Raw genomic sequence first — 27,963 nt, forward strand, 5'->3', positions numbered from 1 at the left:
AATAATAAAACAGTACCTGTACTTGATCCCAACTAAGATATAATTACCCCTTATTGGGGGCAGAACAGGCCTATTGGGTTTATTTAATGGTTAAATGATTCCCTTTTCTCTGTAATAATAAAACAGTACCTTGTAATTGATCCCAACTAAGATATAAATAATCATTATTGGATACAAAACAATCCTTTTGGGTTTAATTAAAGTTTTATTGATTTTTTAGTAGACTTAAGGTATGGAGATCTAAATTACGGACAGTGCTTATACTGTGGGTGAATTGCTGCCTATTTTGCAGTGTAACACACAAGGGGAGTACGGCCTGATGCAGGGGTGCCCTCTGTTTAACAGTTGCCCAGGCAGTAAGTGCACAGCCTGTCTATAAGTGCTTCCATTTGTGGCAGTTGCATGGGCAGTGGGCTTGAAACTGAATAAACAAACTGTGCCCCAATTCTTACCCAGGCAACTTAATTGTCTGTAAATAAGAAAAATCAGCCACAGGGGAAGAGAATATATGGTTGGCTACTAAGCTTTGTGGGGTTTTGGATAAAATCAGAAAAAAAAGCAAGCAAAGGGGACTCTGGGTTTGAAATCCTAGAAGACAGATGCCTAGAATGATGTTAGAATCCATAAATGAATACACATTTATACCCCTTTTTATTATTATATTTTATCGTTAGGATTTTCCTTTTACTGACATTGTAGCTATCAGTAGAGGCTATATGCAGACGGCTGTGTATATTATATATATATACACACACCTTTCATAGCATTTCCAGATGTCCTACATAGTCAATGTGTATGATGTAGTTTTTGGCCCAGACCTGACCCTTGCTGGTGCTCCCTCGACCGTTCCTCCCGACGCTTAGGGGGGCCCCTGCGTGGGTTTTACGTACAAATTACTGCTGGGAAAAGTGCAAGTTGCACGCTGCGCTTGTGCGTGTAAATGGTCTATGGTTTCTGTGTCTATTGTGTATACCCCTGGGGTCAGTAAAGCGGCTCCTGTTATGTTTGTGGCCCTATATATATAGCATTACGCATGATACACAGCTTTATATCAGCCGACAAAAAGACGGTAATAACAAAACAAAGACTTTTATTTGAAACAATATTTCACTGCTGCAGAGTGTTTAATCTATAATTAAATTTCATTCATTTAGCTGATTGTCCCAGGGAAAGCTAGAGGGTCAAAGATCATTTAGGCCAAGTCATAAAGTTCATCAAATAGTATAAAATTGTTCCATAGAAGTGTTGCCCAAATCATGCTGGGGTACCTAGCAAGCTCGGTAATAGTAGCAATGGTTAGAGCTGTCATTTAACAACACCACAGTACTATGTTCTATACACACACACATACTATATATATATATTTATATACTGGGAAGTGTGTGCAAGATAAACTACATTGTAGGGCGAAGACACACGGGGCGGTTAAATCGCTGTGATTAGTCGCCGCGACCAAGGTTTTAAAAGTCGCAACGACTAATCGCAGCAATTTAACCATCATAGTAATAATATGTGAGTCACCACTACTAATTGCACATTATTTGCGATGGCCAGATTAGTCGCAGAGACTTTTTAAAGAGTCATGGCGACTAATCTGCACCTGTAATGTATGGCCAATTAGGTTATAGATAACAGCAGAATCAATTTAGGGATGGAGTTAGTGGACGGAGTTTCAGGGAAGGTTTGTGTCTTTGGATTAGTGTGAAAGTGAGGAGCACGGGGCAAAACTGCTCAACATAAAACATAAATGGGCAGGCAAGGTGTTGAAATGTCAGGTCAGATTTCTGTAATTTCTTGGAGAGAGCTGGACTCGCTGGTACCAGAGGAGAGATAGGAAACTGCGTCATGGACCGAAGCGAAAACTGAGGCCTTGCCGATGGATCCTTTAAAGAAATGACTGTGTTCCAACTGCCTGAAAACTGAGGCTGCAAAAAAAACAAGACAAATAAAATGAAAATTTAGATTTGAAGTTCAAAAAAATTCTCATGCAAACCCCCCCCCCCCCTGCATTTGATATTCCAGACATTACAATCAATGGGCTCAAGCTGACCTTAAGGCTGGAGCTTAACAACCAACAACATAAAACATTTATGAATGCAGTGCAAAGTGAATTGTCATGTTTTTACCCACAATGTAGTGCCCCCCCCATGAATGTCAGAGTAACTGCAACTGCCCTAAGATTTCTGCAATTTGTCTTTAGTATTTATTCTTTATAGTTTTTGCATTATTGGCTTCCTCCTCTACCTCTTTCTGGCTTATAAATGGGGGTCACTGACCCTGGCAGACAAAAAACTATAGGGCTGATTCACTAAAGTGCGATAAAACGTGCGCTATTTATAGCGTGCATTAAAAATTTTATCGCGTCTAAATTTTCGTGACTTATCGCACGATTCACTATAAGCATACTTGTGCTAATTTACGCGTGATATTGCATGCGTTATTTAACTCGCGAAGACTATTTTCGTGCGGTATTTGATGGTACATGCGCTAAATAACGCCCGTGTATAGTCGCCGCATATAAATAGTGCATATAAATTGTCGTCGCATATAAATAGTGTATATAAATAGTAGCCACATATAAATAGTGTATATAAATAGTAGCCACATATAAATGGTAGCATATAAATAGTAGCATATAAATGGTAGCATATAAATAGTAGATGCTTATAAATAGTAGCCACTAGTGATGAGCAAATGTGTTCTGGTTATCTTTGGTGAAAAATTCGCAAATCTTTCAAAAGATCCATGAAACATCAAAAATGTTGTGCAGCCAAAAAAATTGTTGCCCGCGACTATTATTTTTTGACACCTGTGTTTTTGGACGTGTGGTGAATTTTTGCGTGGCAAATTTTTTCATGCGTTTTGCCATTGGCAGATTGTTTTGCGAAACGCATGAAAAAATTTGCCGCACGTCCAAAAATTCGCTGCGAATCCATGCTGTCACTGGGCCTGGAGAAACTGGATTTCCACTCCCTGATCTTGGACTTCTCCGCTGTCAGTTTCATGTGGATAGATAAGTCAGTGTGGGTCTGTATGTGAGTGGATAGGTCAGTGTGGGTCTGTATGTGAGTGGATAGATAGGTCAGTATGGGTCTGTATGTGAGTGGATAGATAGGTCAGTGTGGGTCTGTATGTGAGTGGATAGATAGGTCAGTATGGGTCTGTATGTGAGTGGATAGATAGGTCAGTATGGGTCTGTATGTGAGTGGATAGATAGGTCAGTGTGGGTCTGTATGTGAGTGGATAGATAGGTCAGTATGGGTCTGTATGTGAGGGGATAGATAGGTCAGTATAGGTCTGTATGTGAGTGGATAGATAGGTCAGTGTGGGTCTGTATGTGAGTGTATAGATAGGTCAGTGTGGGTCTGTATGTAAGTGTATAGATAGGTCAGTGTGGGTCTGTCTGTATGTGAGTGGATAGATAGGTCAGTATGGGTCTGTATGTGAGTGAATAGATAGGTCAGTGTGGGTCTGTATGTGAGTGGATAGATAGGTCAGTATGGGTCTGTATGTGAGTGGATAGATAGATCAGTATGGGTCTGTATGTGAGTGGATAGATAGGTCAGTATGGGTCTGTATGTGAGTGAATAGATAGATCAGTATGGGTCTGTATGTGAGTGGATAGATAGATCAGTATGGGTCTGTACGTGAGTGGATAGATAGATCAGTATGGGTCTGTATGTGAGTGAATAGATAGATCAGTATGGGTCTGTATGTGAGTGGATAGATAGGTCAGTATGGGTCTGTATGTGAGTGAATAGATAGATCAGTATGGGTCTGTAAGTGAGTGGATAGATAGGTCAGTATGGGTCTGTATGTGAGTGAATAGATAGGTCAGTGTGGGTCTGTATGTGAGTGGATAGATAGGTCAGTATGGGTCTGTATGTGAGGGGATAGATAGGTCAGTGTGGGTCTGTATGTGAGTATATAGATAGGTCAGTATGGGTCTGTATGTGAGTGGATAGATAGGTCAGTGTGGGTCTGTATGTGAGTGGATAGGTCAGTGTGGGTCTGTATGTGAGTGGATAGATAGGTCAGTATGGGTCTGTATGTGAGTGGATAGATAGGTCAGTATGGGTCTGTATGTGAGTGAATAGATAGGTCAGTGTGGGTCTGTATGTGAGTGGATAGATAGGTCAGTATGGGTCTGTATGTGAGGGGATAGATAGGTCAGTGTGGGTCTGTATGTGAGTATATAGATAGGTCAGTATGGGTCTGTATGTGAGTGGATAGATAGGTCAGTGTGGGTCTGTATGTGAGTGGATAGGTCAGTGTGGGTCTGTATGTGAGTGGATAGATAGGTCAGTATGGGTCTGTATGTGAGTGGATAGATAGGTCAGTGTGGGTCTGTATGTGAGTGGATAGATAGGTCAGTATGGGTCTGTATGTGAGTGGATAGATAGGTCAGTATGGGTCTGTATGTGAGTGGATAGATAGGTCAGTATGGGTCTGTATGTGAGTGAATAGATAGATCAGTATGGGTCTGTATGTGAGTGGATAGATAGGTCAGTATGGGTCTGTATGTGAGTGAATAGATAGGTCAGTGTGGGTCTGTATGTGAGTGGATAGATAGGTCAGTATGGGTCTGTATGTGAGGGGATAGATAGGTCAGTGTGGGTCTGTATGTGAGTATATAGATAGGTCAGTATGGGTCTGTATGTGAGTGGATAGATAGGTCAGTGTGGGTCTGTATGTGAGTGGATAGGTCAGTGTGGGTCTGTATGTGAGTGGATAGATAGGTCAGTATGGGTCTGTATGTGAGTGGATAGATAGGTCAGTGTGGGTCTGTATGTGAGTGGATAGATAGGTCAGTATGGGTCTGTATGTGAGTGGATAGATAGGTCAGTATGGGTCTGTATGTGAGTGGATAGATAGGTCAGTATGGGTCTGTATGTGAGTGGATAGATAGGTCAGTGTGGGTCTGTATGTGAGTGGATAGATAGGTCAGTATGGGTCTGTATGTGAGTGTATAGATAGGTCAGTGTGGGTCTGTATGTGAGTGGATAGATAGGTCAGTGTGGGTCTGTATGTGAGTGGATAGATAGGTCAGTGTGGGTCTGTATGTGAGTATATAGATAGGTCAGTATGGGTCTGTATGTGAGTGGATAGATAGGTCAGTGTGGGTCTGTATGTGAGTGGATAGATAGGTCAGTATGGGTCTGTATGTGAGTGGATAGGTCAGTATGGGTCTGTATGTGAGTATATAGATAGGTCAGTATGGGTCTGTATGTGAGTGGATAGGTAGGTCAGTATGGGTCTGTATGTGAGTGTATAGATAGGTCAGTGTGGGTCTGTATGTGAGTGGATAGATAGGTCAGTATGGGTCTGTATGTGAGTGGATAGATAAACTTTGGGCTTTTTTCAACCCAACTTAACTATGTAACATGGCAAAATTTTTGCGAAGATTTACATATTTTTTTAGCACTCATCCCTATCCCACCATCCTATGTTGATTAAAGAAACTTACTGGGGCAGCTGGCAAGATAAACATCCACTTCAATCTCACGGAACTCTTCAAAAATCTACAGAATCAGGAGCAGAAAGTAGTAAGAGTCATTGGAGTGTGTGCATCATAGTGGAAGTAGAACAACTATTTCAAGAACGTGGGTTTGGGGAGAATTTGTTCTTTTACTTCTCTTTTTAAAAATATGCTCTAAATCCTGTCTGGGAAATCCAAAAAGGATCGGGCCCCATGAGGAACAAATCTGCAATCAGGGTTGTGGGCATCATATCTGTATCTCTTATACATCACTCAGTTACCTGACAGATTTCGGAACTTACGTTTTTTAGCTTCTTTACTCCGACGGTGTCTATGAAACTAACAGCGGAGAAGTCCAAGATCAGGGAGTGGAAATCCAGTTTCTCCAGGCCCAGGGACAGCAGGGTAGGAGCGTTCGGTATGGTCTCGGACAGAGTTCTAAGACTTCCCAGCATGCCATCTTTGTTTGTTAGAAACTCCAGCCCAGTACCCTGTGGTGGAAACCAAATGACATTCACAGCACAGCCTCACTATATAAAGAGAAACATAATGACTGTGGTTGATCTTATATTGTTTTAATACAGCACCGCACACTGGGAGCCGCACTTTAGTGGGGCCGGAGAAATGAATAAAATGGGTTTTGATTGCTGATCCCTGCAGGCGGAAGGAAAGAGTTCTCTGCCCTGTGGAGCCTGGATAAACTCTATTCTTTATAATGGGGAAAGCTGTTACTTAGAGGTCACTTACAAGAAATAAAACGTGTGAATCTGGGAACTGTGCAAGTGATGCAGCACTAAATGGCGTCCCTGTGCTTAGTGATACCCCTTGTGGTATGTGTGTGGGTAACAGGAATAGCAATACAAATAAATGACTATATATACTTTATATATGGCAGGTTATAAATATAAACTGAAGGGGGAATGCCTATTGTATCTATTACAATGATGTATATCGGTGCTATGTAGTATTGTAAGGAAAGTCTCTTACCATCTGTGTTTTTGCCAAGATGTTTTTAGCCAAACAGATTACTTTTTGTAGCCCTTTCTTCCTCTTCATTACTGCTTTCTTCTTCTTTTCAATAAGTTTGTCAACATTGACACCCATCTGAAAAATATAGGTGTAAAATAACTATGGATGCACCAAACCAAGGTTTTGGGGTTCGGCCAAACCCCCAAATCCATGTTAAGGGATTCAGCCGAATACCGAATCAAATCTGAAGGAAGGGTTAAATTTCACACTTCCATGTTTATGCGGTGGCATATGCTAATTAGGATTCGGATTTGGTTCAGCCAGGACCGTGGATTTGGTCGAATTTTGAACCCAGTCGAAAAAGGCAGAATCCTGAACCGCGGCGGCCACCTTGCCCTTCGTTTGTTTCACCCGTAACGCACTGATTTCTCGTACCTTAGTTTTGAGAGCTTTGCTGTACAGCTCCGCGTTGGCAAAATAAATTGCAGTGTTCCAATGGAAAATCTTTATGCCTGAGATTTCTTTGACCTGAAACAATAGGGGGAAAATATTCACATTAGAATGACAGCTGCATATTTTATATACAAACAGCAAAGTGCACAAATCAGGCCCACTTTTTATTCTCCCTCCCCTGGAATTTGTACCCACTGAAGTGCTATCCCTAGGGCTAGACTTCTAAAATATATTGATGACTATCTGTATAAGTACTTAGGGCTGCAGTATAACACTTAACCCGGCCCTTTCAAGCAAATATCAAAATATTACCCCAGTGCCAACAAATGACTCAGATGACAGCTGGGATTTCCTCTGACTCTTCACTTTGCTATTACAGGGCTTCTGTGTCTCTGGCCTTTGACAGTTACAGCCCTAGGCTTAGGGACCATTGTTTTAGCCTTATTTGTTGCAGTCCCTCCAGCTGTTGTTAAATATGATTCCTGTACCCGAGAAGTGCATTTCAACCATAAGTGTGTGTGTGGGGGGGGGGGGGCAAGATGTTTTTTCAACACTTAAAGGGAAGTAGGAAGGAAATCTGGTCTTAAGTACCATGGAGCTTTCTTCAGGATCCCTGTAGAGGTCTGTTTCAAAAACTTGTCCCAAAATGGAGTAATGAGGTCTGTGACAGGATATAAACAACTGTTAGATGGTCCATCAAAGTTTTGCTAAATATTAAAAAAATCTATATATTGGTCTTGTATAAAAAATGTAAATGCACATACTGTACGCCAGTCCCTTCCCTCTAGTAATTGTAGATTACAGCTTCACCCCCCAAAATTATCAATACCTACAGTATCTATAAGGGGGCCATCTATTTCTATTTGGCTTCTAATGTGTTCAGGATAAGGACAGCCCTTTGCAGCATTACTGGGGCTATGGGAGCCGCAGTTCAGTTTGTTGCCTCTGGAGAAGAAAGGACTTACAGTTGGCTCCTGAAAGTGACTGTAAACAGGCCAAAGACAACGGATACGGCCAGCCCTATGTCCATGTTCAGGCAGATTGTTGACAGGAAGGCCACTAGCCATATTAGCTGAAATACAGGATATTTATGATCAGTGACTGGTCAGTTATATAATCTAAAGTGAAATACAAGAATTTCAAGTTCATCCATTAAAGGGATGATGCCATGCCATTGGCTATACCCTCTAGGGAATTTCAAAATAGAACAGGGGCAGCGAGTAGCAAGGGGCTGAATATATAGCTCTGTGGGACCCCCAACCAGCTACTCCGAGGGGCAACTTATGTTCCCTGCATCTGTTACAAGTTTCAAGTTTTATTGTCATATGCCCGGTTGGCTGTTCTAGAAGGCACTGTGCTAGTTAGCTTCTCACTTGGCACCGCCCATAGCACTGGTCCCTTCTGCTATGGAAAATCTCAGGAACCCCGTAGTAAATGTATTAATAATTGTTATTTTTGTTATTTGCTGCCCTTAAGCTACAGTATTTGCAGCAGGATTCATGTTATATAGAGTCAGACTTTCAGTCAGACAGTTCTGTTCCTCACGCAAAGTGCATTCTAATCAGTTAGGAGGATGTTGTCTTATTAGTGTAGGAGACACTAATAAAATTCAGTAAATGCTTCTAAAATTAACAGTTGATTTTTCACTATAATAAGCAGTTCATATAAATAGTTTATCTTCTAATTCCATCTATTTAGCCTCTTTGTTTTCATACAGGAATAGGGAATGACCATGAAATAAGCCAAATGGTCAGGAGCAGAAGGGCACATTGACACCTGGGCCCACCGGGAGTTTTCCTGGTATCCCAGTCCAACATTGCTTCTGCCCCTTCTCTGCATTGTCCTTTGCTTGTACGCGAGTTACCCAAGTTTCTAGGCAAGTTACGTCGGTTTCTTAAGTTTCTAAACAACTTTTACAAAAGTTACGGAAATTGCATAAGTTTTAACGTAACCTTATGAGCCTGGGCCCCATTCCAAAGATGATTTTCACAGGGCCCTGCACAACTGTATATAACCAAAAATTGCCTCAAGAATCAAAAAATAAGCACCTGCTTTGAGACCTTTGGGGGCAACATCCAAGGGTTTGGGGATCACTGCTCTATAATATTACAACTGGATAAAACTAAGTGTGTTACTATGTGATGCTGAATTAAATGCTATGTAGTGTGGAGCTAGATAGAAACATATATGTTACCCTTCTACTCACCAGATCATATTTGTTGGTTCGCCATAGGACGGGTATATCCATGAACTGTTTGTACATTCCTTTCAGATTGGCGATAACGATAGCTGATAATATGGCCTGTGGAGGAAAAAGTTATGTTGGCCATCTGTTTTACTACTACAGTCCATATATCATTATCAAGTACCATATGGAATTGCATTGTGGGTGCATAGCTAAATCCCTGCATACAGTATTCACATTGATGGATATGAGCGGGGTGAACCATTCACCACAGAGGGCATGTACTAAATCCCCCCTAGTGGGACTTGATTTAAGAGTCTGTAGAGAATACATTGACCAAAACCACCAATAGAGGAGCTGTTTCCTAGCTTTATAAATACTATTACATACACCTTGAGCAGCTATGTTTCATACTGTATTAGTCAATAAAATAAGAGTAAATGAGATATTAACTGGCGTTACAAGAAGGGTACAAGCAAATACTTACTCTGGGTAGGCATGTAAAGAGCTCCCCCGCTTTTAGAATAATTACCAGGATAATCAGAGCAGAGACTGTGCCAGCAACCTGGAATATAGCGATGTGCAACATTAGTCCCAATAACTGAAACCAAGTATGACTATATGAGATAGCATATCCCCTCCTGTTAGTAATATACTGTAAGAACATTAGAAGTCACCTTGGAGATCCATCACTATATATAAGGCACAGTGCCATAGGCTGGTCAAGTTACTCTAAAATGACTTAAGATACTCCGGTATTATACAAAGCAATGAATAATGTATAACTTATAAACAGTAATGAGCAGTACTTAGTGGCTTAGTGTTGTCACATAAATCAACGAAATGTATAATGTACAACCTACATTGTTTGGGGGTATAGTTTCCCTTTAACATAAACCAGATAGGGAGAGAGTGTAAGCACAGATGGTCCTGCTGTTTTCCCATATTGGGATCCAGCAGCCCCATTTGGTGCCCTCATATCTGGGACAGGTACATATTCACCTTGATTCATCACAGAACTGTCCCTGCTTTATGGCATTGATATTTCATTACCTGGGTGTTTCCTCCTGTGCTCTCCTGCACAAGGGTCCTAGACATGGATGTTGTGACAGCAAAACAATGGAAAAAGCTCCCAACAAGATTACTAAATCCAAGGGCAATCAGCTCCTATAGTGATAAAAAAATATACTGTATATTCTCACTTTTATCCTAGGGTTTGAATAAAAACATCCAACATCCAAAAACATCCAAGCAATTGGCTTACACATTGTACAATTTAATGTTATAGCAAAGCCCCGTGCACATCTGTATGGGCAATAGAAGCAAAGAGACTTACCTGGTTGCTGTCCACTTTGTAACCATGCTTCATTGCAAACATTTTTGCCAAGGAGATAGTGATGGTATAGCCAACCACAGCGATAGCAAATGCGTTGCCTACAACTGCCGCAAAGAACTCCGCCTTGGGCACCATGGGTGTAACCAACCTACAGAGAGGCAGATTCAACATACACAATATATAATAATTCTTAATAGAAGTATCTAAGTTATTTTTATTTTTTTAATGGCTCCTACTATCTCCAAAGGCATAGGGGCCACTATAGGGGGTCTCCTTTGCCCCCCCATATGCCAGCCTCTATATGAAGTTGGCAGGAGCAGCCCCGCAGAAACTCTAGGGTCCTTTTTGTATTTTGCCAACCAGAATGACGTGAATATTGTATTTACCGTGACTCATGATAAGTGTAAATTGAGTTTTTAGATGTTATTTCAGAAGGGGGTGTTTCTGGAAAAAATTGTTTCTCAGATTCTTATGAAGCCCACTGTGGGCAACACAATCCTCTGCGCTGACACTAGTCATCCGCGACATACCGCTAATAGCATCCCCTTCAGTCAGTTCTTACGCTATAGATGGAATTGCTCCTCTTTAGAAGTATACGATGAACAGGCTGTTGTGCCTAAGAATAAATTGATTCAGAGGGGCTATGCGAAACCATTGGCTGAGGCAGCTTATATCAGAGTTTGTTTAAGAGATAGAGAGGGCTTATTTAACAAACTTGCTAAAGTTAAAAGGAGTTAAAAGGATTCCTCAGTTTATTTCAGTACGGAGTATAACACAGAGTTTTAAGATGTTTGTAATGTTATTCGTAAATGTTTAGCAATATTTTACAGGTATGGGATCCCTTATCAGGAAACCCATTATCCAGAAAGCTCAGAATTACGGAAAGCCTGTCTCCCATAGACTCCATTTTAATCAAATAATTCAGAATTTTAAAACTGATTTCCCTTTTCTCTGTAATAATAAAACAGTACCTGTACTTGATCCCAACTAAGATATAATTACCCCTAATTGGGGGCAGAACAGCCCTATTGGGTTTATTTAATGGGTAAATGATTCCCTTTTCTCTGTAATAATAAAACAGTACCTTGTAATTGATCCCAACTAAGATATAATTACCCCTTATTGGGGGCAGAACAGCCCTATTGGGTTTATTTAATGGTTAAATGATTTCCTTTTCTCTGTAATAATAAAATAGTACCTGTACTTCATCCCAACTAAGATATAATTACCCCTTATTGGGGGCAGAACAATCCTATTGGGTTTATTTAATGGTTAAATGATTCCCTTTTCTCTGTAAAAATAAAACAGTACCTGTACTTGATCCCAACTAAGATATAATTACCCCTTATTGGGGGCAGAACAGCCCTATTGGGTTTATTTAATGGTTAAATGATTCCCTTTTCTCTGTAATAATAAAATAGTACCTGTACTTGATCCCAACTAGGATATAATTACCTCTTATTGGGGGCAAAACAATCCTATTGGGTTCAATTAATGTTTTATTTAGTAGACTTAAGGTATGGAGATCCAAATTACGGAAAGACCCCTAATCCGGAATACCCTTGGTCCCGAGCATTCTGGATAATGGGTCCTATACCTGTATAATGATTCAGTACTTAAGGATGTACTGATAAAGACTCCTATACAATTGGTTTGAAGGCGAGCACCTACCTTAGAGACTAAACTGGCACCAAGTTTGGTTTCCTTCCCCAATATAATGTGTCTGGAAACTGTACTTTCCAAACATAAAAGTGTTGTAGAGTTCCATGCAAAATGTGTCAAGTGATTACTACCACTTCAGACTTTAAATCGACTATTACCGGTAGAATTTTTAAAAATAGAACATTTTGCAATAGTGACACGAACATGAGTGCCATAGAATCTAATGATTTGAGATCCCCTATAGGAAGACATTTTAGCATGTGTGGAAAGTGTGCCATAGGGAATTTAAATGTTAAAGGGGTGGTTCACCTTCCAGATAACTTTTAGTATGTTATATAATGTACCATTTCTAGCAACTTTGCATTTGGTCTTCATTATTTATTATTTGTTTTTGAATTATTTGCCTTCTTTGTCTACATCTTTCCAGCTTTCACATCCGGGTCACTGACCCCGCTAGGCAAAAAATAAGAAATCTGATGATACTACTATTATAAATACATGAAATTACAAACCTTGTAGTGGATACAAACCCTGTAGGAATGTCACCCACGATGCCAACCCCATACTTTTCGTGCAGGTTTATTCCGTATGATATCCCAGTAGAGATTATTAACTGAGGAAGGAAAGGCAGATATAGATCAGTTAGTCACCTCTGCTATTTTAGGGCAGGTATCTGATAGATAGATAGATAGATAGATAGATATACACTACATGGCTATGTTATTTGGGAAATAAACATTTTGCATGGCACATTTAGCATTCACTTGAGATATGGTAAAATGGTCATCATATAAAGATCCATGTGTTTGGCCAGAATCACCAAACAAAGGGATCATTGTCTGATTTGGTGGTCAAACTGGGCTCATCTGAACCTTTAAACCAATATTCAGAACGCATGGACTAACAAGGTCTTCCTTGTTAGTCCTTGGCTGGTGGTATTTTCTCTATTTCTGGTCTATATCAAGGGGAAGACCAATGTTTTGGTAATGAACATGGCCAACAGATTGTCTGAAAATAGTCAAGTTGACAGCCAATCCCTTTCGGTGTATGAGCATCATAAATGTGGTTTAATGGGGACTTGGAATTATGTATAAACACCATGATGATATATATCACCTATAAATGCACAAATGCATCAAGTGGCTCTTACCACAATCAGCTCAATAGGGATGGGCATCGGAAACTTCCCTCGGAGTCTTTGGTTGACTTCCTTAACTGCAAAGAGGCATGTCAGGGAGACAAGGCCAATAACCAGGGTGCCAATATTTGTCCTGTGGATCCTGCGGAACAGACTGATCAGGGACTAGAAAGGAGAGAATTGGAAATGTACTGATTACAATTCCCAATGAGAACTTTCCATTGTTATATTTTACATAAGAGGGGGAAAAATGTATGCCTTTAAAGTTAGAAGCTGGGCAGCACCAGAGGAACCAAATGGATCAGTGGGGAGAGAACCAGTGACTAACGTTAACACTAATGTAGCAAGGATATTTTCATTAAGGGGGGCAATTACATTTTTTTAAATAATAACACAATTAGAAAACTCACAAGAATCAGAGACAGCGGCTGAGACCTCTCACTGAGGGGGAGTCCAAAAATGTGTTTTAGTTGGGACACAGTGACATGGATTGTGGCTGCAGTGGTATATCCGCGGATCAATGGCTCCGATAGGTACGTAACCACAAACCCAAACTGCACCAAGCCGAGAATGATCTGCGGGAAGATAAAGAAAGATGTGCGCATGGTTCAGCATATGTTAATCAGTGACTATTAAAAAATGTCCCATATAGATATCTAGTAGCCCTAAAGAATCCTCTGCTAATAATTCTCTATTTTAACAAGACCTCTGGTCTTATTTATTTAGAACAGTAGTCCTGATTTGTATTATATTCAGAGTTAAACTGGGGTACCTGGGGCCCACCGGGTACCTGCCTCAAGGGCCCACCCCCCAGCCACCACAGGGCCCACCACCCAGCCACTGCCATTCCTTGCTCCCGCTCTGCCCCCAATCACCACCACTCCCACTGAGCTACTTACAGTGCATTCTGTGGAATGCACAGCCATCTAGAGATATACTGAATTCTATATGTGCAGTTCTGGCTATATACAGTACAGCTAGTCTCCCACCTATGTGACTAGGCTGCTGAATACTTCACTAAACATTGCATTTAATCACTATGCCAAGGTACAAGGAAAACTGGGGCACTACAAAACATAAAAGGATTTTCTAATGTTAAAAAAAAAGTGTTTTCAAGAAATATAGAAATGTATATTAAGTAGTATATATATACATTTTTACCTGGAACAGACCCACCAGTAAAGTCATGGCAGCCACAACTTCAACCCTGGCTTTATCTCTTGCAACTGTATCAATATGTAGGCTGTCATTTCCGGGCAAAATGAAGTTATCATTGGGCACCAAGGACTCGGTCACACTGCCAATCATGATGGAGACAACAGCGAAGCTTCCTGTAAGCAGAGTACATGGGCAGTGTGTGTTTAAAAAGATACTACAGCAGAACAGATGGGCCAAAGTTGGTGTCCCAGCTTGCTAGGAGAAGCAGCCTGAGTTGTGGTTTATATAATTTGTTTCTGAAACATGAATTTTAAACACATGGATATTTTAAACTTTTATTGCCCTCTGTACTGTTGTGATGAAAATGCCCTGTGTGTGTTGACAGTGCCGCACATTCATGGGTGATTCACATTTACCAGCAGAAGTGTCGGCCATAGTCAAATTGTTTGTGTTTAATTGCCATGGTTCTCCCTAAGAGGACCTCAGTGGCCTAGAAATCTTGAGTGCCAGCAGGCAGGCTTTATAGTGGGACCAAAATTAGTATCAGTTGTCTTCTCCAGTTCAGATTCTTTACCACAAAGCTATAGCTTAGGCCAGTGATCCCCAACCTTTTTTTACTCGTGAACTACACAAGCATGAAACAGTTCTTTGGGGATGCTAAATAAGGGCTGTGATTGGCTATTTGGTAGCCCCATGGGGACTGCTGGCCTGTGGGAGGATCTGCTTGGAGTAAAACTGTGTCTCTGCGCTTCCAAAACTTGTCTCCAAGCCAGGAATTTTAATATGAGCACCTACTTTGGGGCCACTGGGAGCAACATCAAAGGGTTTGGTGAGCAACATGTTACCCCTGAGTCGCTGGTTGGGGATCACTGCCCTAGAAAATGCCACAAGCAATATCATGTCAGCGTGGCCCAGTAGTATTTTTTGCATAGCCACAGGTTGGAAACAACCCAAGGGAGAGGAAAACAGCTTCTGCAGTTTTCAGGGTGAATGAGATTCTTTATTTGTAACTAGCAGGTCATGGGATCTACTGTACCCATTAATTACCCATTAATTTTCACTCCCTTTATCTAATGTCCCGTATCTTACCTATAGATACATGTCTAGATGTCCCAAAGATGGAATAGACCATGACTGGAAAAAAAGATGAATACAATCCAAACACTGGGGGCACTCCAGCCAGTAAAGCGTACGCCAGACCTGTGATCAAATCAGAGTGGTATACTGTTGATTATATATATATATATATATTTAAATGAATTTTAATAATAAAATAATATCTCTGTTTAGCAGTATTTGTATTTTTGTGCATGTGATTTTCATATGGGTGCATCCGTAAAACATGGAGCAGTTCCAAAGCCCGACAGACTGTATAAATCATTGTAATTACTGCAATTACTGGTTCCTGCTTTACCCTGGAGTTGCACTGGTCCCAAATTAACTGTGTAATATCTATTCACATAGATAGATGCCCTATATAAAAAACCTAGATAGCAGACATACTAGAGGTATGGGATCTGTTATCCTGGAACACGTTGTCCAGAAAGCAACAAATTACAGAAAGGCCATCTCCCATATAACCCGTTTTTATCAAATAATTAAAATTTTAAAAAATAATTTCCTTTTTCTCTGTAATAATAAAACAGTACCTTGTACTTGATCCCAACTAAGATATAACTAATCCTTATTGGAGGCAAAACAAGCCTATTTATTTCATGTTTAAATAATTATTAGTAGACTTAAGGTATGGAGATCCAAATAACAGAAAAAAACCTTTATCCAGAAAACCCCAGGTCCTGAGGATTGTGGATAATAGGTCCCATGCCTGTATGATGACAATGTCCATTTAAGCCCTTTGTGTAGGTCTTAGTCTATTAATGGTTGGGACAAAAACAGGAGCCTGTTTGGGGCAGGAGCTGACTGTACAATGAGATTTTAACCCCCCCAATACAGAATTCAGATGTCCATGTCGCATACCTTGTGGAAGCTGGAGAATTCCCACGCTCACCCCAGACACAATATCGCCCAGAAGCCATTCCTTGACAGGGTAACGGGGCAACCAGTGGAGAATAGGAATGAACTGAAAGAGTATGTGCTTAGCTGCAGATACCGAACATCTGGAAAAGAGAAAAAACATGACTGGAACTGGGGCTCCAGTGGCACAGGTACACGGGTGCTGCTATTAATCAGCATGGGCATGCCAGTAGCTCCAGCCTACACTCATCTATAGTTTTCAAGCTTGGGCAAACCAGAAATCTGTTATGGATGTTCCATTCCGCCCTTGATAATACTCTGCTGGCGGTTTTGCTTGCCATCAGCAATAAATGGAAACCTACCTACTCTTCTGCTCCTACCAGCTACATCTTGACATTAGACAGGCCAAGCGATCCAAGCTCAGCCTATAGATCAGAGCTGGGCAAAGCTAAAGGCAGGGGAGACTTTGCTTTGTCTCCTATGTCAAGATTACATTTGTTTTTGTCTTACTTGTAATGTAAGGCAAAAAGGCAGTTGCTGAACTGCAAAGCAAATTCCAGAATTCCCTGCCAGTAAAGCCATATGGGGGGGGGGGAGGGGGGTACCATATACCTGCTGTAAAAAAAATCATCATGGTGTTACAGTCCTTTTGCTTATGCTTTTATTTTCTTCCCAATGCAGAATTTAGGTGAAATGACTTTGCAGATATAGGTTTTGGACCCATTATCCAGAATGCTCTGGACCTGGGGTTTTTCTGGATATGGGATCTTTCTATAATTTGGATCTCCATACCTTAAGTCTACTAAAAAGTCATTTAAACATTAAATAACCCCAATAGGTTTGTTTTGCTACCAATAAGGATTAATTATATCTTAGTTGGGATCAAGTACAAGGTACTGTTTTATTATTACAGAGAAAAGGGAATCATTTTTAAAAATTAAAATTATTTGCTTATAATAGAGTCTATAGGAGATGGTCTTCCCGAAATTCGGAAATTTCTGGATAATGGGTTTCTGGATAAGGGATCCCATACATGTAATAGGTGCTTTATCAATTTCCCATACCCACTCCCATCCTGGAGAATTTTTAACGGGTTTCCTTGCTTCATTTGTATTCACTCTTCATCCCCATTTCTTTATTATCACTATTTTCCTCCTCCACTTACTCCTACACTCAGTCTTCTCTACTTTTCTTTGTATCCCACTAAGTTCCCGCTGCTTCCAAATATTTGGGGTAATGTAATAAAAGCCTATAATTAAGTGCCTATTGCACCAAATGCATCAGGCTAGTTTAAGAATATTATGTTAATAATTATTTAGAATTTTTATAGATACATTTGGCCCAAGTGGGTCCTTGTAAGTGCCTGTCTCTATTTTTTGAATTGTTATGTTAATTCCATAAGGTTGTGGATTTGGGCTGCTACCTTTTTTGCAAACAAATTTAGCCTTTGGGTTGGCGGTAGGCAATAATGGCACTTGGGGCAGTGATGACATAACAAGCCAGGGGAATTTGGGGGGTGTTGGAATGGGTGGATGGGGCGGGGCACAGGCCGGCCTGGAGGGTCTGGGAAGGGAGGGATTTATAGATACACTATTAGGTACAAAATTAACTGGTAACTGGCCGCTAGGCTGGTCAACCTGACTGAGGATATGAGATTTGGACCCTGGGTTTCCATATTATGGCAAGTATTTTGATTTTGTTTTCTATATTAATCAGTCTGAAGAACATTGTTTTGGATATCTTTAAAGGAGACATTTTGGATAAATGGGAAAAACCCTAATTTTGTAGGCAGTTATGAATAATATACGGTGCTGGTTTCCCTTTGGGCTAAACATTAATCCTATCTGTAAAAATGGCCCCTTTACTGGAGCTCCCTATAGATCCTATCACTTCTCTGTCCAAGTTTGAAATGGAGAGTGGGCGTGTCCTAATGGTCCCTGCCAGAAGCACAGTAGGAGGGGGAGAGCCAATCACAACCCTGCACTCACAGAAGAAAAGACAGGCTTCAGTTCCCTATCAAGTCAGCCTAGCTGCTGATTGGTTCCTATCCTACAGTGCAGTGTACTGAGGGCCGCCGGCCCCCCTGCACACCCAGAGAATTCAGCCAGCAGGAAGTGGAACAGATAGGCGGGACTTTTGGTGGAATTTCTCAATAAATCAGTCTGAAATACAACTTTTTTAAGCACATTCCTTCTATATCTATAGGAGTATAATTCTCTGGTACATTCTTAATTTTTAAAGGATATGTCTCCTTTAAGCGTGGACAGTGGTGGGCAAACTGTGGCTCTTTAGCCCCTTGAATTTGGCTCTTCCAGCTGCGGGCTTGCATGTACAGTGCGATCGCATTTTCGTTGCTCGTAGCAAAAATCAGCAGGAGGGGTTGGTCTTTGGGCTACGGGAGACACGGCGCAGGCGGGGGGCGGGATACGCAGTGCAGGGGAGGCTCGTTTTATGCACCAGTGAGCCAGTGACAGTCTGCAAAAAATGTGGCTCTCAAAAGAAGTTTCAGTTGCTGTTTTGTTGATATTTGGCTCAGCTGACTAAACTAATTGCCCACCACTGAGCGTGGAGATCACAGACCATGTAAGTGGTTTGGTCAGTTCCCTCACTGTGAGGGGCAGTGAGGTATAAGTAGTGTGAGGGCAGCGTTGTTTCAAAATGTTTGTTGGGGAACATCCAAAAGAGATCTTTGCCCTGGATCCCCGGGTGCCCTAGTGCGGCCATAGGCAGATTTTCAGTAAGACTAGGGGAAGCTGAGCCTCCCCAAACCTGCTTGGCACCTTAAAAAAAACAACAACAAAAACCCTCACTCCTTTTCTGCACTGTTCTGGTAGCTCCGGTTCTGCTGTAATCAGCTGTCTTGATTGGATCTTTCTTCTTGTAGATTCTCCAATCAGAGCACAGCTTTCTTGACAGATTGTAAAATTGGCCAATCAAGGCACAGGTGCAGACAGGGCTCGGGAGATGTTACAAACTGCAGGCAGTGACTGAAAAGAAGAATCTGCAACTCACCAACTGTGAACTTTTGCTGCAGATTTCATCCCACAGGTACTATACACAGATACTATACACAGGTACTATACACAGATACTATACACAGGTACTATACACAGATACTATACACAGGTACTATACACAGATACTATACCCAGGCACTATATACAGATACTATACACAGGTACTATACACAGATACTATACCCAGGCACTATACCCAGGCACTATACACAGGTACTATACACAGATACTATACCCAGGCACTATACACAGATACTATACACAGGTACTATACACAGGTACTATACACAGATACTATACCCAGGCACTATATACAGATACTATACACAGGTACTATACACAGATACTATACCCAGGCACTATACACAGATACTATACACAGGTACTATACACAGATACTATACACAGGCACTATACACAGATACTATACACAGGTACTATACACAGATACTATACCCAGGCACTATACACAGATACTATACCCAGGCACTATACACAGATACTATACACAGGTACTATACACAGGCACTATACCCAGGCACTATACACAGGTACTATACACAGATACTATACCCAGGCACTATACACAGATACTATACACAGGTACTATACACAGATACTATACCCAGGCACTATACACAGATACTATACACAGGTATTATACACAGATACTATACCCAGGCACTATACACAGATACTATACACAGGTACTATACACAGATACTATACACAGATACTATACACAGATACTATACACAGGTACTATACACAGGTACTATACACAGATACTATACACAGATACTATACACAGATACTATACACAGGTACTATACACAGGTACTATACACAGATACTATACACAGATACTATACCCAGGCACTATACACAGGCACTATACACAGGCACTATACACAGGTACTATACACATACACAGGTGCTATACACAGATACTATACACAGGTACTATACCCAGCCACTATACCCAGGTACTATACCCAGGCACTATACACAGGCACTATACACAGGTACTATACACAGATACTATACCCAGGTACTATACCCAGGTACTATACCCAGTCACTATACACAGGTACTATACACAGGCACTATACACAGGCGCTATACACAGGTACTATACCCAGGTACTATACCCAGGCACTATACCCAGGTACTATACCCAGGCACTATACACAGGTACTATACCCAGGCACTATACACAGGTACTATACCCAGGTACTATACACAGATACAGGCACTATACACAGGCACTATACACAGGTGCTATACACAGGCACTATACACAGATACTATACACAGGTACTATACACAGATACTATACACAGATACTATACACAGGTACTATACACAGATACTATACCCAGGCACTATACCCAGGCACTATACACAGGTACTATACACAGGTACTATACACAGGTACTATACCCAGGTACTATACACAGGTACTATACCCAGGTACTATACACAGATACAGGCACTATACACAGGCACTATACACAGATACTATACACAGATACTATACACAGATACTATACACAGGCACTATACACAGATACTATACACAGGCACTATACACAGGCACTATACACAGGCATTATACACAGGTACTATACACAGGCGCTATACACAGGCGCTATACACAGGCACTATACACAGATACTATACACAGGTACTATACACAGATACTATACACAGATACTATACACAGGTACTATACACAGATATTATACCCAGGCACTATACACAGGTACTATACACAGGTACTATACACAGGTACTATACCCAGGTACTATACACAGATACAGGCACTATACACAGGCACTATACACAGATACTATACACAGGCACTATACACAGATACTATACACAGATACTATATCCAGGCACTATACACAGATACTATACCCAGGCACTATACACAGGCACTATACACAGGCACTATACACAGGCGCTATACACAGGCATTATACACAGGCGCTATACACAGGCGCTATACACAGGCGCTATACACAGGCACTATACACAGGTACTATACACATACACAGGTGCTATACACAGATACTATACACAGGTACTATACCCAGCCACTATACCCAGGTACTATACACAGATACAATACACAGGTACTATACACAGGTACTATACACAGGTACTATACACAGATACTATACCCAGGTACTATACCCAGGTACTATACCCAGGTACTATACCCAGGTACTATACACAGGCGCTATACACAGGTGCTATACCCAGGTACTATACCCAGGCACTATACCCAGGCACTATACACAGGTACTATACCCAGGCGCTATACCCAGGCACTATACCCAGGCATTATACACAGGTGCTATACCCAGGTGCTATACCCAGGCGCTATACACAGGAGCTATAGACAGGCATTATACCCAGGCGCTATACACAGGCACTATACCCAGGCATTATACACAGGTACTATACCCAGGCGCTATACACAGGAGCTATAGACAGGCATTATACCCAGGCGCTATACACAGGCAATATACCCAGGTGCTATACACAGGTACTAGACACAGGCATTATACCCAGGTACTATACACAGGTACTAGACACAGGCATTATACCCAGGTATTATACACAGGCATTATACCCAGGTACAATACCCAGGCGCTATACACAGGCATTATACCCAGGTACTATACACAGGCATTATACCCAGGTACAATACCCAGGTGCTATACCCAGGCATTATACCCAGGCACTATACACAGGTACTATACCCAGGTACAATACCCAGGCGCTATACACAGGTACTATACCCAGGTACTATACACAGGCATTATACCCAGGTACAATACCCAGGTACTATACCCAGGTACAATACCCAGGTGCTATACCCAGGCATTATACCCAGGCACTATACACAAGCATTATACCCAGGCACTATAAGTTAACTCTTTCCCCCTGAAAAAACTAATTGTGCTTTTATATACTTGTTGTTTTTTGCACTTACAATTTTTTTTTTTTTTTGTCATTGTTTTGTTCATTTCTACTTCTTTACAGTGGGGCCAATGTTGTGTATCAGTGCCAGTGTTATAGTGCCAGGGCCTAAATATCTGCCATCTGTACCCACTGCGTCTCACTGTATATAATGTGCTTGCTCTGTACATACAGACTATTCCTAGCAACTTTGCAATTGGTCCTCCTAATTCATTTTTTTTTATAGTTCTTGAATAATTTACCTCTCTTCTGCCTCTTTCCAGCTCTCAAATGCGGGTCACTGACCCCGGCAGCCAAAATGTATTGCACTGCGAGGCTACAATTTTATTATTATTATTGTCATTTTTTATTACTTATTTTTCCATGCAGGCCCTTTAACTATTCATATTCCCATCTCTTGTTTAAACCACTACCTGGTTGCTAGGGTAAATAAAACCCTAGCAACCAGATAGCTGCTGAAATACCAAATGAAGAGCTGATGAACAAAAAGCTAAATAACAAAAAAAAACATTAAAAATCAAAGAGGACCAATTGCAAAGTGTCATAATATCAATGTCTACATCATATTAAAAGTTAATTTAAAGGTGAACTACCCCTTTAAGCTAACTGATAACAAACACAAATGGATGGAGAACCCCTCACAGAAGTGCTTGTATGAATACTTTTACATCCTAAGCATCCTAAGTTTAGGGTAAAAAAAAGCCCCCCCACCCGCACTTTGGTGCAGTATCCCTGGGAGTCAGTGGGAACGGCAACAGGTAGTTGGGAGGTTAATTTTTCTGAACACAGAACCCATTAGCTTTAGATCAGTCTATGTATGGCTCATCTTTAGCCCCCCGAACAGAAAATTTACCCTCCACCAATGAGTGCAGCCCTGCTAAGTACCTCTAGGTTGGTATAGCTACAAGGGGTAAATGAAAAAGAGCTGGTTTGGGGCAGTTGTTCTGTGCTTCACTAGCCAAAAACAAATACAATTTGTTACAGGGCATTCATATTTTTTACTATTTACCTCAGCTTCCTTTTTGCTGCGCCAAAAAAAGAACGTACTGAACTCGTTGGGTTGGGTGCTGGTCCTCCCAAGTCTTGTTCATGGAGCACGGAGCGATTAACGGTGTAGGCCACGTCGCGGAAACGCATTTCCTTGTTCTCCATAGCGGGGAGAACTGATGCCAGGCAGAAACTCTATTCTTCTCATGGGAATGTATCTTCCTGCTCTGCGGGAGTACAAACTCCTGCAAAACATTAAAAAACAAATGACACAGACGCACAATATTTATTGCTGCCCCATTTAGAATTTTTATTAAAGCACAAGGAAAGCTAGCAGGCACCCTGTTATATCTTATTTTGCTGATGTTCAGCAGGTTCAGTATAGTGAAGCTGAGCCATACTCTTCCCAAGCTCCAAGCATCTCACCAAAAACTGTAACTGTAACCCTTTCTTGGCTGTAACCAAGCCAACAGCACGGCTAGATAGGTCTAGAGCATGGGGTACACGCGACTCAGTCCTTCAGGATGGGCCTTCGCTATGTGGAAGTGACCAAACGGAGCTATGGTGTAGTGCAACTACAACCCACTGTAGCTGTGTGCAGTGCAGAATAACAAATGGGCGCCAGAAGGTTCTTGCAGTTGAACAGTAGAACTGGTTTATTGTCAGAGACAATCAATATTCAGGGTTATTGCAATATACTCACACATCAGTTAGCATAGCATTTCCCTGAGGACAGCACAGAGAGGGTGTACACCCGCTCCCCCCAACTCCACTTGAGCCTGGGCAGGATCAGTGCCACCGGTTCAGTTGCCCACCTCTTGGAACAGTCAGCTTGGGTACCACACTCCTCAGGCCCCACGGCAACTCTGGATCAGGGTTCACACACTACCTGCCTCCTATGGCTAAACCGTGGCCCTACGCTGAGGCAACAGTGCCTGTCTGGAAGGGACTCCCACAGCTACTTTCCTCTGAGCCAAACTGCTCTTCCTTCCCTCACTATCTCACTTTCCTAGAAAGTGCTCAACCAAACTTGCTATCTAACTGCTCCTCATTCATGGGGCCCTGTCCCCGACTTCACCAGAGTGGATGACAACGCTCTGGGGCAATAAGGCTTTACTGGGGCCTAGTCCTGCTCCCAGGCTTACTGCTCCTTCCCCTGAGAACAAAAGCAGCCAAAGAGGCAGCCCACCCCCCTGCTAAGCACTATATCAGAGTGCCCAGGAAGTGGTCTTCCTATTAACCAATAAACACACACATGCAACTCAAAACTGATACATGGGTCTTTGCCCAGTAACAGCACAAACAAGGAAGCTGCAGGGTTTAAAGCCATAGGGACAAGTTAACCCTATGGATCCCTACACAATTTAATATGGAGCTACAGAAATTGGCCAACCCTGTCCCTAAATTGCTAAATATCAGTATTTATTGCATATAGTCATAGGGTCTCTTAGCACTTTGGAATATAATTCTATGGCAGCACAAGGATCCATTGAAGGGCTCATCTAATGGAGCAGAAAGATTAAAAGGTGTGGAATTCTGTCCCTAAGGGCAATGGCACGTGGGTAATATGGTTGCTCTGGCCGCAGCATTTTTAGTTGCTTCATAGGCGTAAATCTCCCACCATTGCCTGCAGTTGCATTGAGTTGTTGTGTTACTTGGAAATATGGCAGTTAGCATTTCTAAGAGACATTCATTGGTCAAGTCCTTGCTCTAGTTCAGTGATCCCCAACCAGTGGCTCGGGGGCAACATGTTACTCTCCACCCCCTTGGATGTTGCTACAAGTGGCCTCAAAGTAGGTGCTTACTTTTGAATTTTTGTCTGCCAAATAGAGCCTCCTGTAGGCTGCTAGTCCATATAGGGGCTACCAAACAACCAATAACAGTCCTTATTTGGCACCCCGGGTTTATGCTTTTGTTGCTCCCCAACTCTTTTTACATTTAATGGAACATTTGGGTAAAATAAGGTTGGGGACCCTGCTCTAGCATGTTTAAGTGATCACCATGATAGCAGGCTAGGGGCCAGTAGGCCAAGAGGGTTTGATGCCTAGGACATAGGATGCCTCCTTGCTCCTATCCTTCTCCTCTCCATAATGTCCCCCACTTGCCTTTGTCCATACATACAAACAGCCCAGGGAAGCTGCTACCTGTTAATGGACCCAGGCACACAGGCTGCAGGTAAGGATTCATGAAATCTTACTTAGGATTACGTAGAAGATCATGTTTTATTATTACAGATTAAAGGGAAATGCTGTTTAAAAATTTGAATTACAGGTATGGAATCCATTATCCAGAAAACTGTTATCCAGAAAGTTCTGAATCATGGGAAGGCCATCTCCCATAGACTCCATTATAAGCAAATAATTCAAATTTTAAGTAATAATAAAACAGTGCCTTGTATGTGATCCCAACTAAGTTATAATTCATCCTTATTGGGGCAGAACAGCCCTATTGGGTTTATTTAATGCTTAAATGATTCCCTTTTCTCTGTAATAATAAAACAGTACCTGTAATTGATCCCAACTAAGATATAATTACCCCTTATTGGGGGCAGAACAGCCCTATTGGGTTTATTTAATGGTTAAATGATTCCCTTTTCTCTGTAATAATAAAACAGTACCTGTACTTGATCCCAACTAAGATATAATTACCCCTTATTGGGGGCAGAACAGCCCTATTGGGTTTATTTAATGGTTAAATGATTCCCTTTTCTCTGTAATAATAAAACAGTACCTGTACTTGATCCCAACTAAGATATAATTACCCCTTATTGGGGGCAGAACAGCCCTATTGGGTTTATTTAATGGTTAAATGATTCCCTTTTCTCTGTAATAATAAAACAGTACCTGTAATTGATCCTAACTAAGATATAATTACCCCTTATTGGGGGCAGAACAGCCCTATTGGGTTTATTTAATGGTTAAATGATTCCCTTTTCTCTGTAATAATAAAACAGTACCTGTAATTGATCCCAACTAAGATATAATTACCCCTTATTGGGGGCAGAACAGCCCTATTGGGTTTATTTAATGGTTAAATGATTCCCTTTTCTCTGTAATAATAAAACAGTACCTGTACTTGATCCCAACTAAGATATAATTACCCCTTATTGGGGGCAGAACAGCCCTATTGGGTTTATTTAATGGTTAAATGATTCCCTTTTCTCTGTAATAATAAAACAGTACCTGTAATTGATCCCAACTAAGATATAATTACCCCTTATTGGGGGCAGAACAGCCCTATTGGGTTTATTTAATGGTTAAATGATTCCCTTTTCTCTGTAATAATAAAACAGTACCTGTACTTGATCCCAACTAAGATATAATTACCCCTTATTGGAGGCAGAACAGCCCTATTGGGTTTATCTAATGTTTAAATGTTTTTTTAGTTAAGGTATGCAGATCCAAATTACCGAAAGATCCCTTGTCCAGAAAACCCCAGGTCCCAAGTATTCTGGATAACAGGTCTAATACCTGTATTTGCTTAAAATGCAGTTTATAGGATATGGCCTTCCTGTAATTCAGAGCTTTCTGGATAATGGGTTTCCGGATAACAGATCTGTACAAAAAACCTTATCTAGAGACTGCTCTGACTTTGCAAACAGAAATACATAAGCTAAGCTGGGACTGTATAAACAAATGATTGAATCCAATGAATGTGAGCATTATTCCATCTGACCAAAGAGGTTAGTTTGGCTTTATTCTTCCCGGCTTTACTCAGCATCACGTAGGGGCCATTCACTGAGTTTAAGAAAATAATTTCCAAAACCTTTTTACCATGTTGTGGCCACCATAAAAAAATGATTTTCCATAAAATAAAAGAGAATATTTGCACTTTTGCATAAAAAATCCAATTTGTCCAGGAAATTAGAGCACGAAAATTGGCTTAAATATTAGTAAATGAGCCCCTTACTATTTTCACGTGCAAATAATACCTACAATACCATTCACCCCATAAAGCTATAAATGAAGGGCAAGTGAATACTGACAGGCTTACCTGTGTGTGGTGCTTGTGGCTCGGCTGGTCTGATCTAACTTGCCCGTCTGGCTTTCATTTATAGCAAGGGGAAGAATGCCCTGCAAGTTAGGAGCACGTATGTCTGTGAATAATATTTTACTGCGATCTTTAAACCTTCATTAAAGTGCTGATTCAGTTGGTCATGAAATGGGAGAATACTAAGCTCTGGAACACTGGTGTCACTAGGCTAAAGTGTAGGTTAGTGGGGGCGGGTAAGCTGGGTATTTCTCTCTATTCCCAGTTCCATAAGTTGAGTGGCTAACGACCCATACATGCCATGAATATCACCTGATTTTTACCTCAGCCTTTTGGCATTGGGTGTATGAGAATTTTTTAAATCCAGCCATTAGGCTGGGGCCACATGTGGTATCTTTTATGATTTTATCATTTATTTGATCTGATTGGAGGGGGGGATGTGTGGCCATTAGGTTCCTTTCCCCCTTTAGCCCGGCCTTGCGGGGGCACAAGGACATAGGGCATTTGTTGTTCCCGACCCCTTATATGCCTTTTGGCTTGCAGGGGAAGGAGAAAGGGACCCCCCAAGGGAGGACTGAGGACCTTTGCCTTCTAGGAGCCTTTTGGGGACAAAGGGGCTCC

General features: G+C 41.3%; 1 protein-coding gene across 2 annotated transcripts; it reads right to left on the reverse strand.

Annotated features, from left to right (window-relative positions):
• Window positions 1–1,073: 1,073 nt before the first annotated feature.
• LOC105947015 (solute carrier family 26 member 6-like) lies at window positions 1,074–27,440 on the reverse strand. 2 transcript variants are annotated; one of them, XM_012961686.2, is made up of 19 exons: window positions 27,346–27,440; window positions 23,375–23,597; window positions 16,358–16,497; window positions 15,470–15,580; window positions 14,384–14,553; window positions 13,633–13,797; window positions 13,235–13,387; window positions 12,615–12,697; window positions 10,423–10,570; window positions 10,140–10,253; window positions 9,574–9,651; window positions 9,108–9,203; window positions 7,867–7,973; window positions 7,493–7,562; window positions 6,884–6,976; window positions 6,467–6,583; window positions 5,782–5,970; window positions 5,468–5,522; window positions 1,074–1,925 (listed from the first exon to the last, which is right to left on the reverse strand). In XM_012961686.2, exons 2-19 carry the CDS (start codon window positions 23,515–23,517, stop codon window positions 1,777–1,779), a joined length of 2,181 nt encoding a protein of 726 aa, XP_012817140.1. In that variant the 5' UTR covers window positions 23,518–23,597; window positions 27,346–27,440; the 3' UTR covers window positions 1,074–1,776. The 2 variants fall into 2 exon arrangements, with proteins under 2 accessions (XP_012817140.1, XP_012817139.1); XM_012961685.2 differs by having other exon boundaries at window positions 12,597–12,697.
• Window positions 27,441–27,963: the final 523 nt, after the last annotated feature.

Source organism: Xenopus tropicalis, chromosome 4 (assembly GCF_000004195.4).
Source record: "Xenopus tropicalis strain Nigerian chromosome 4, UCB_Xtro_10.0, whole genome shotgun sequence".
NCBI classification, from domain to species: domain Eukaryota; kingdom Metazoa; phylum Chordata; class Amphibia; order Anura; family Pipidae; genus Xenopus; species Xenopus tropicalis.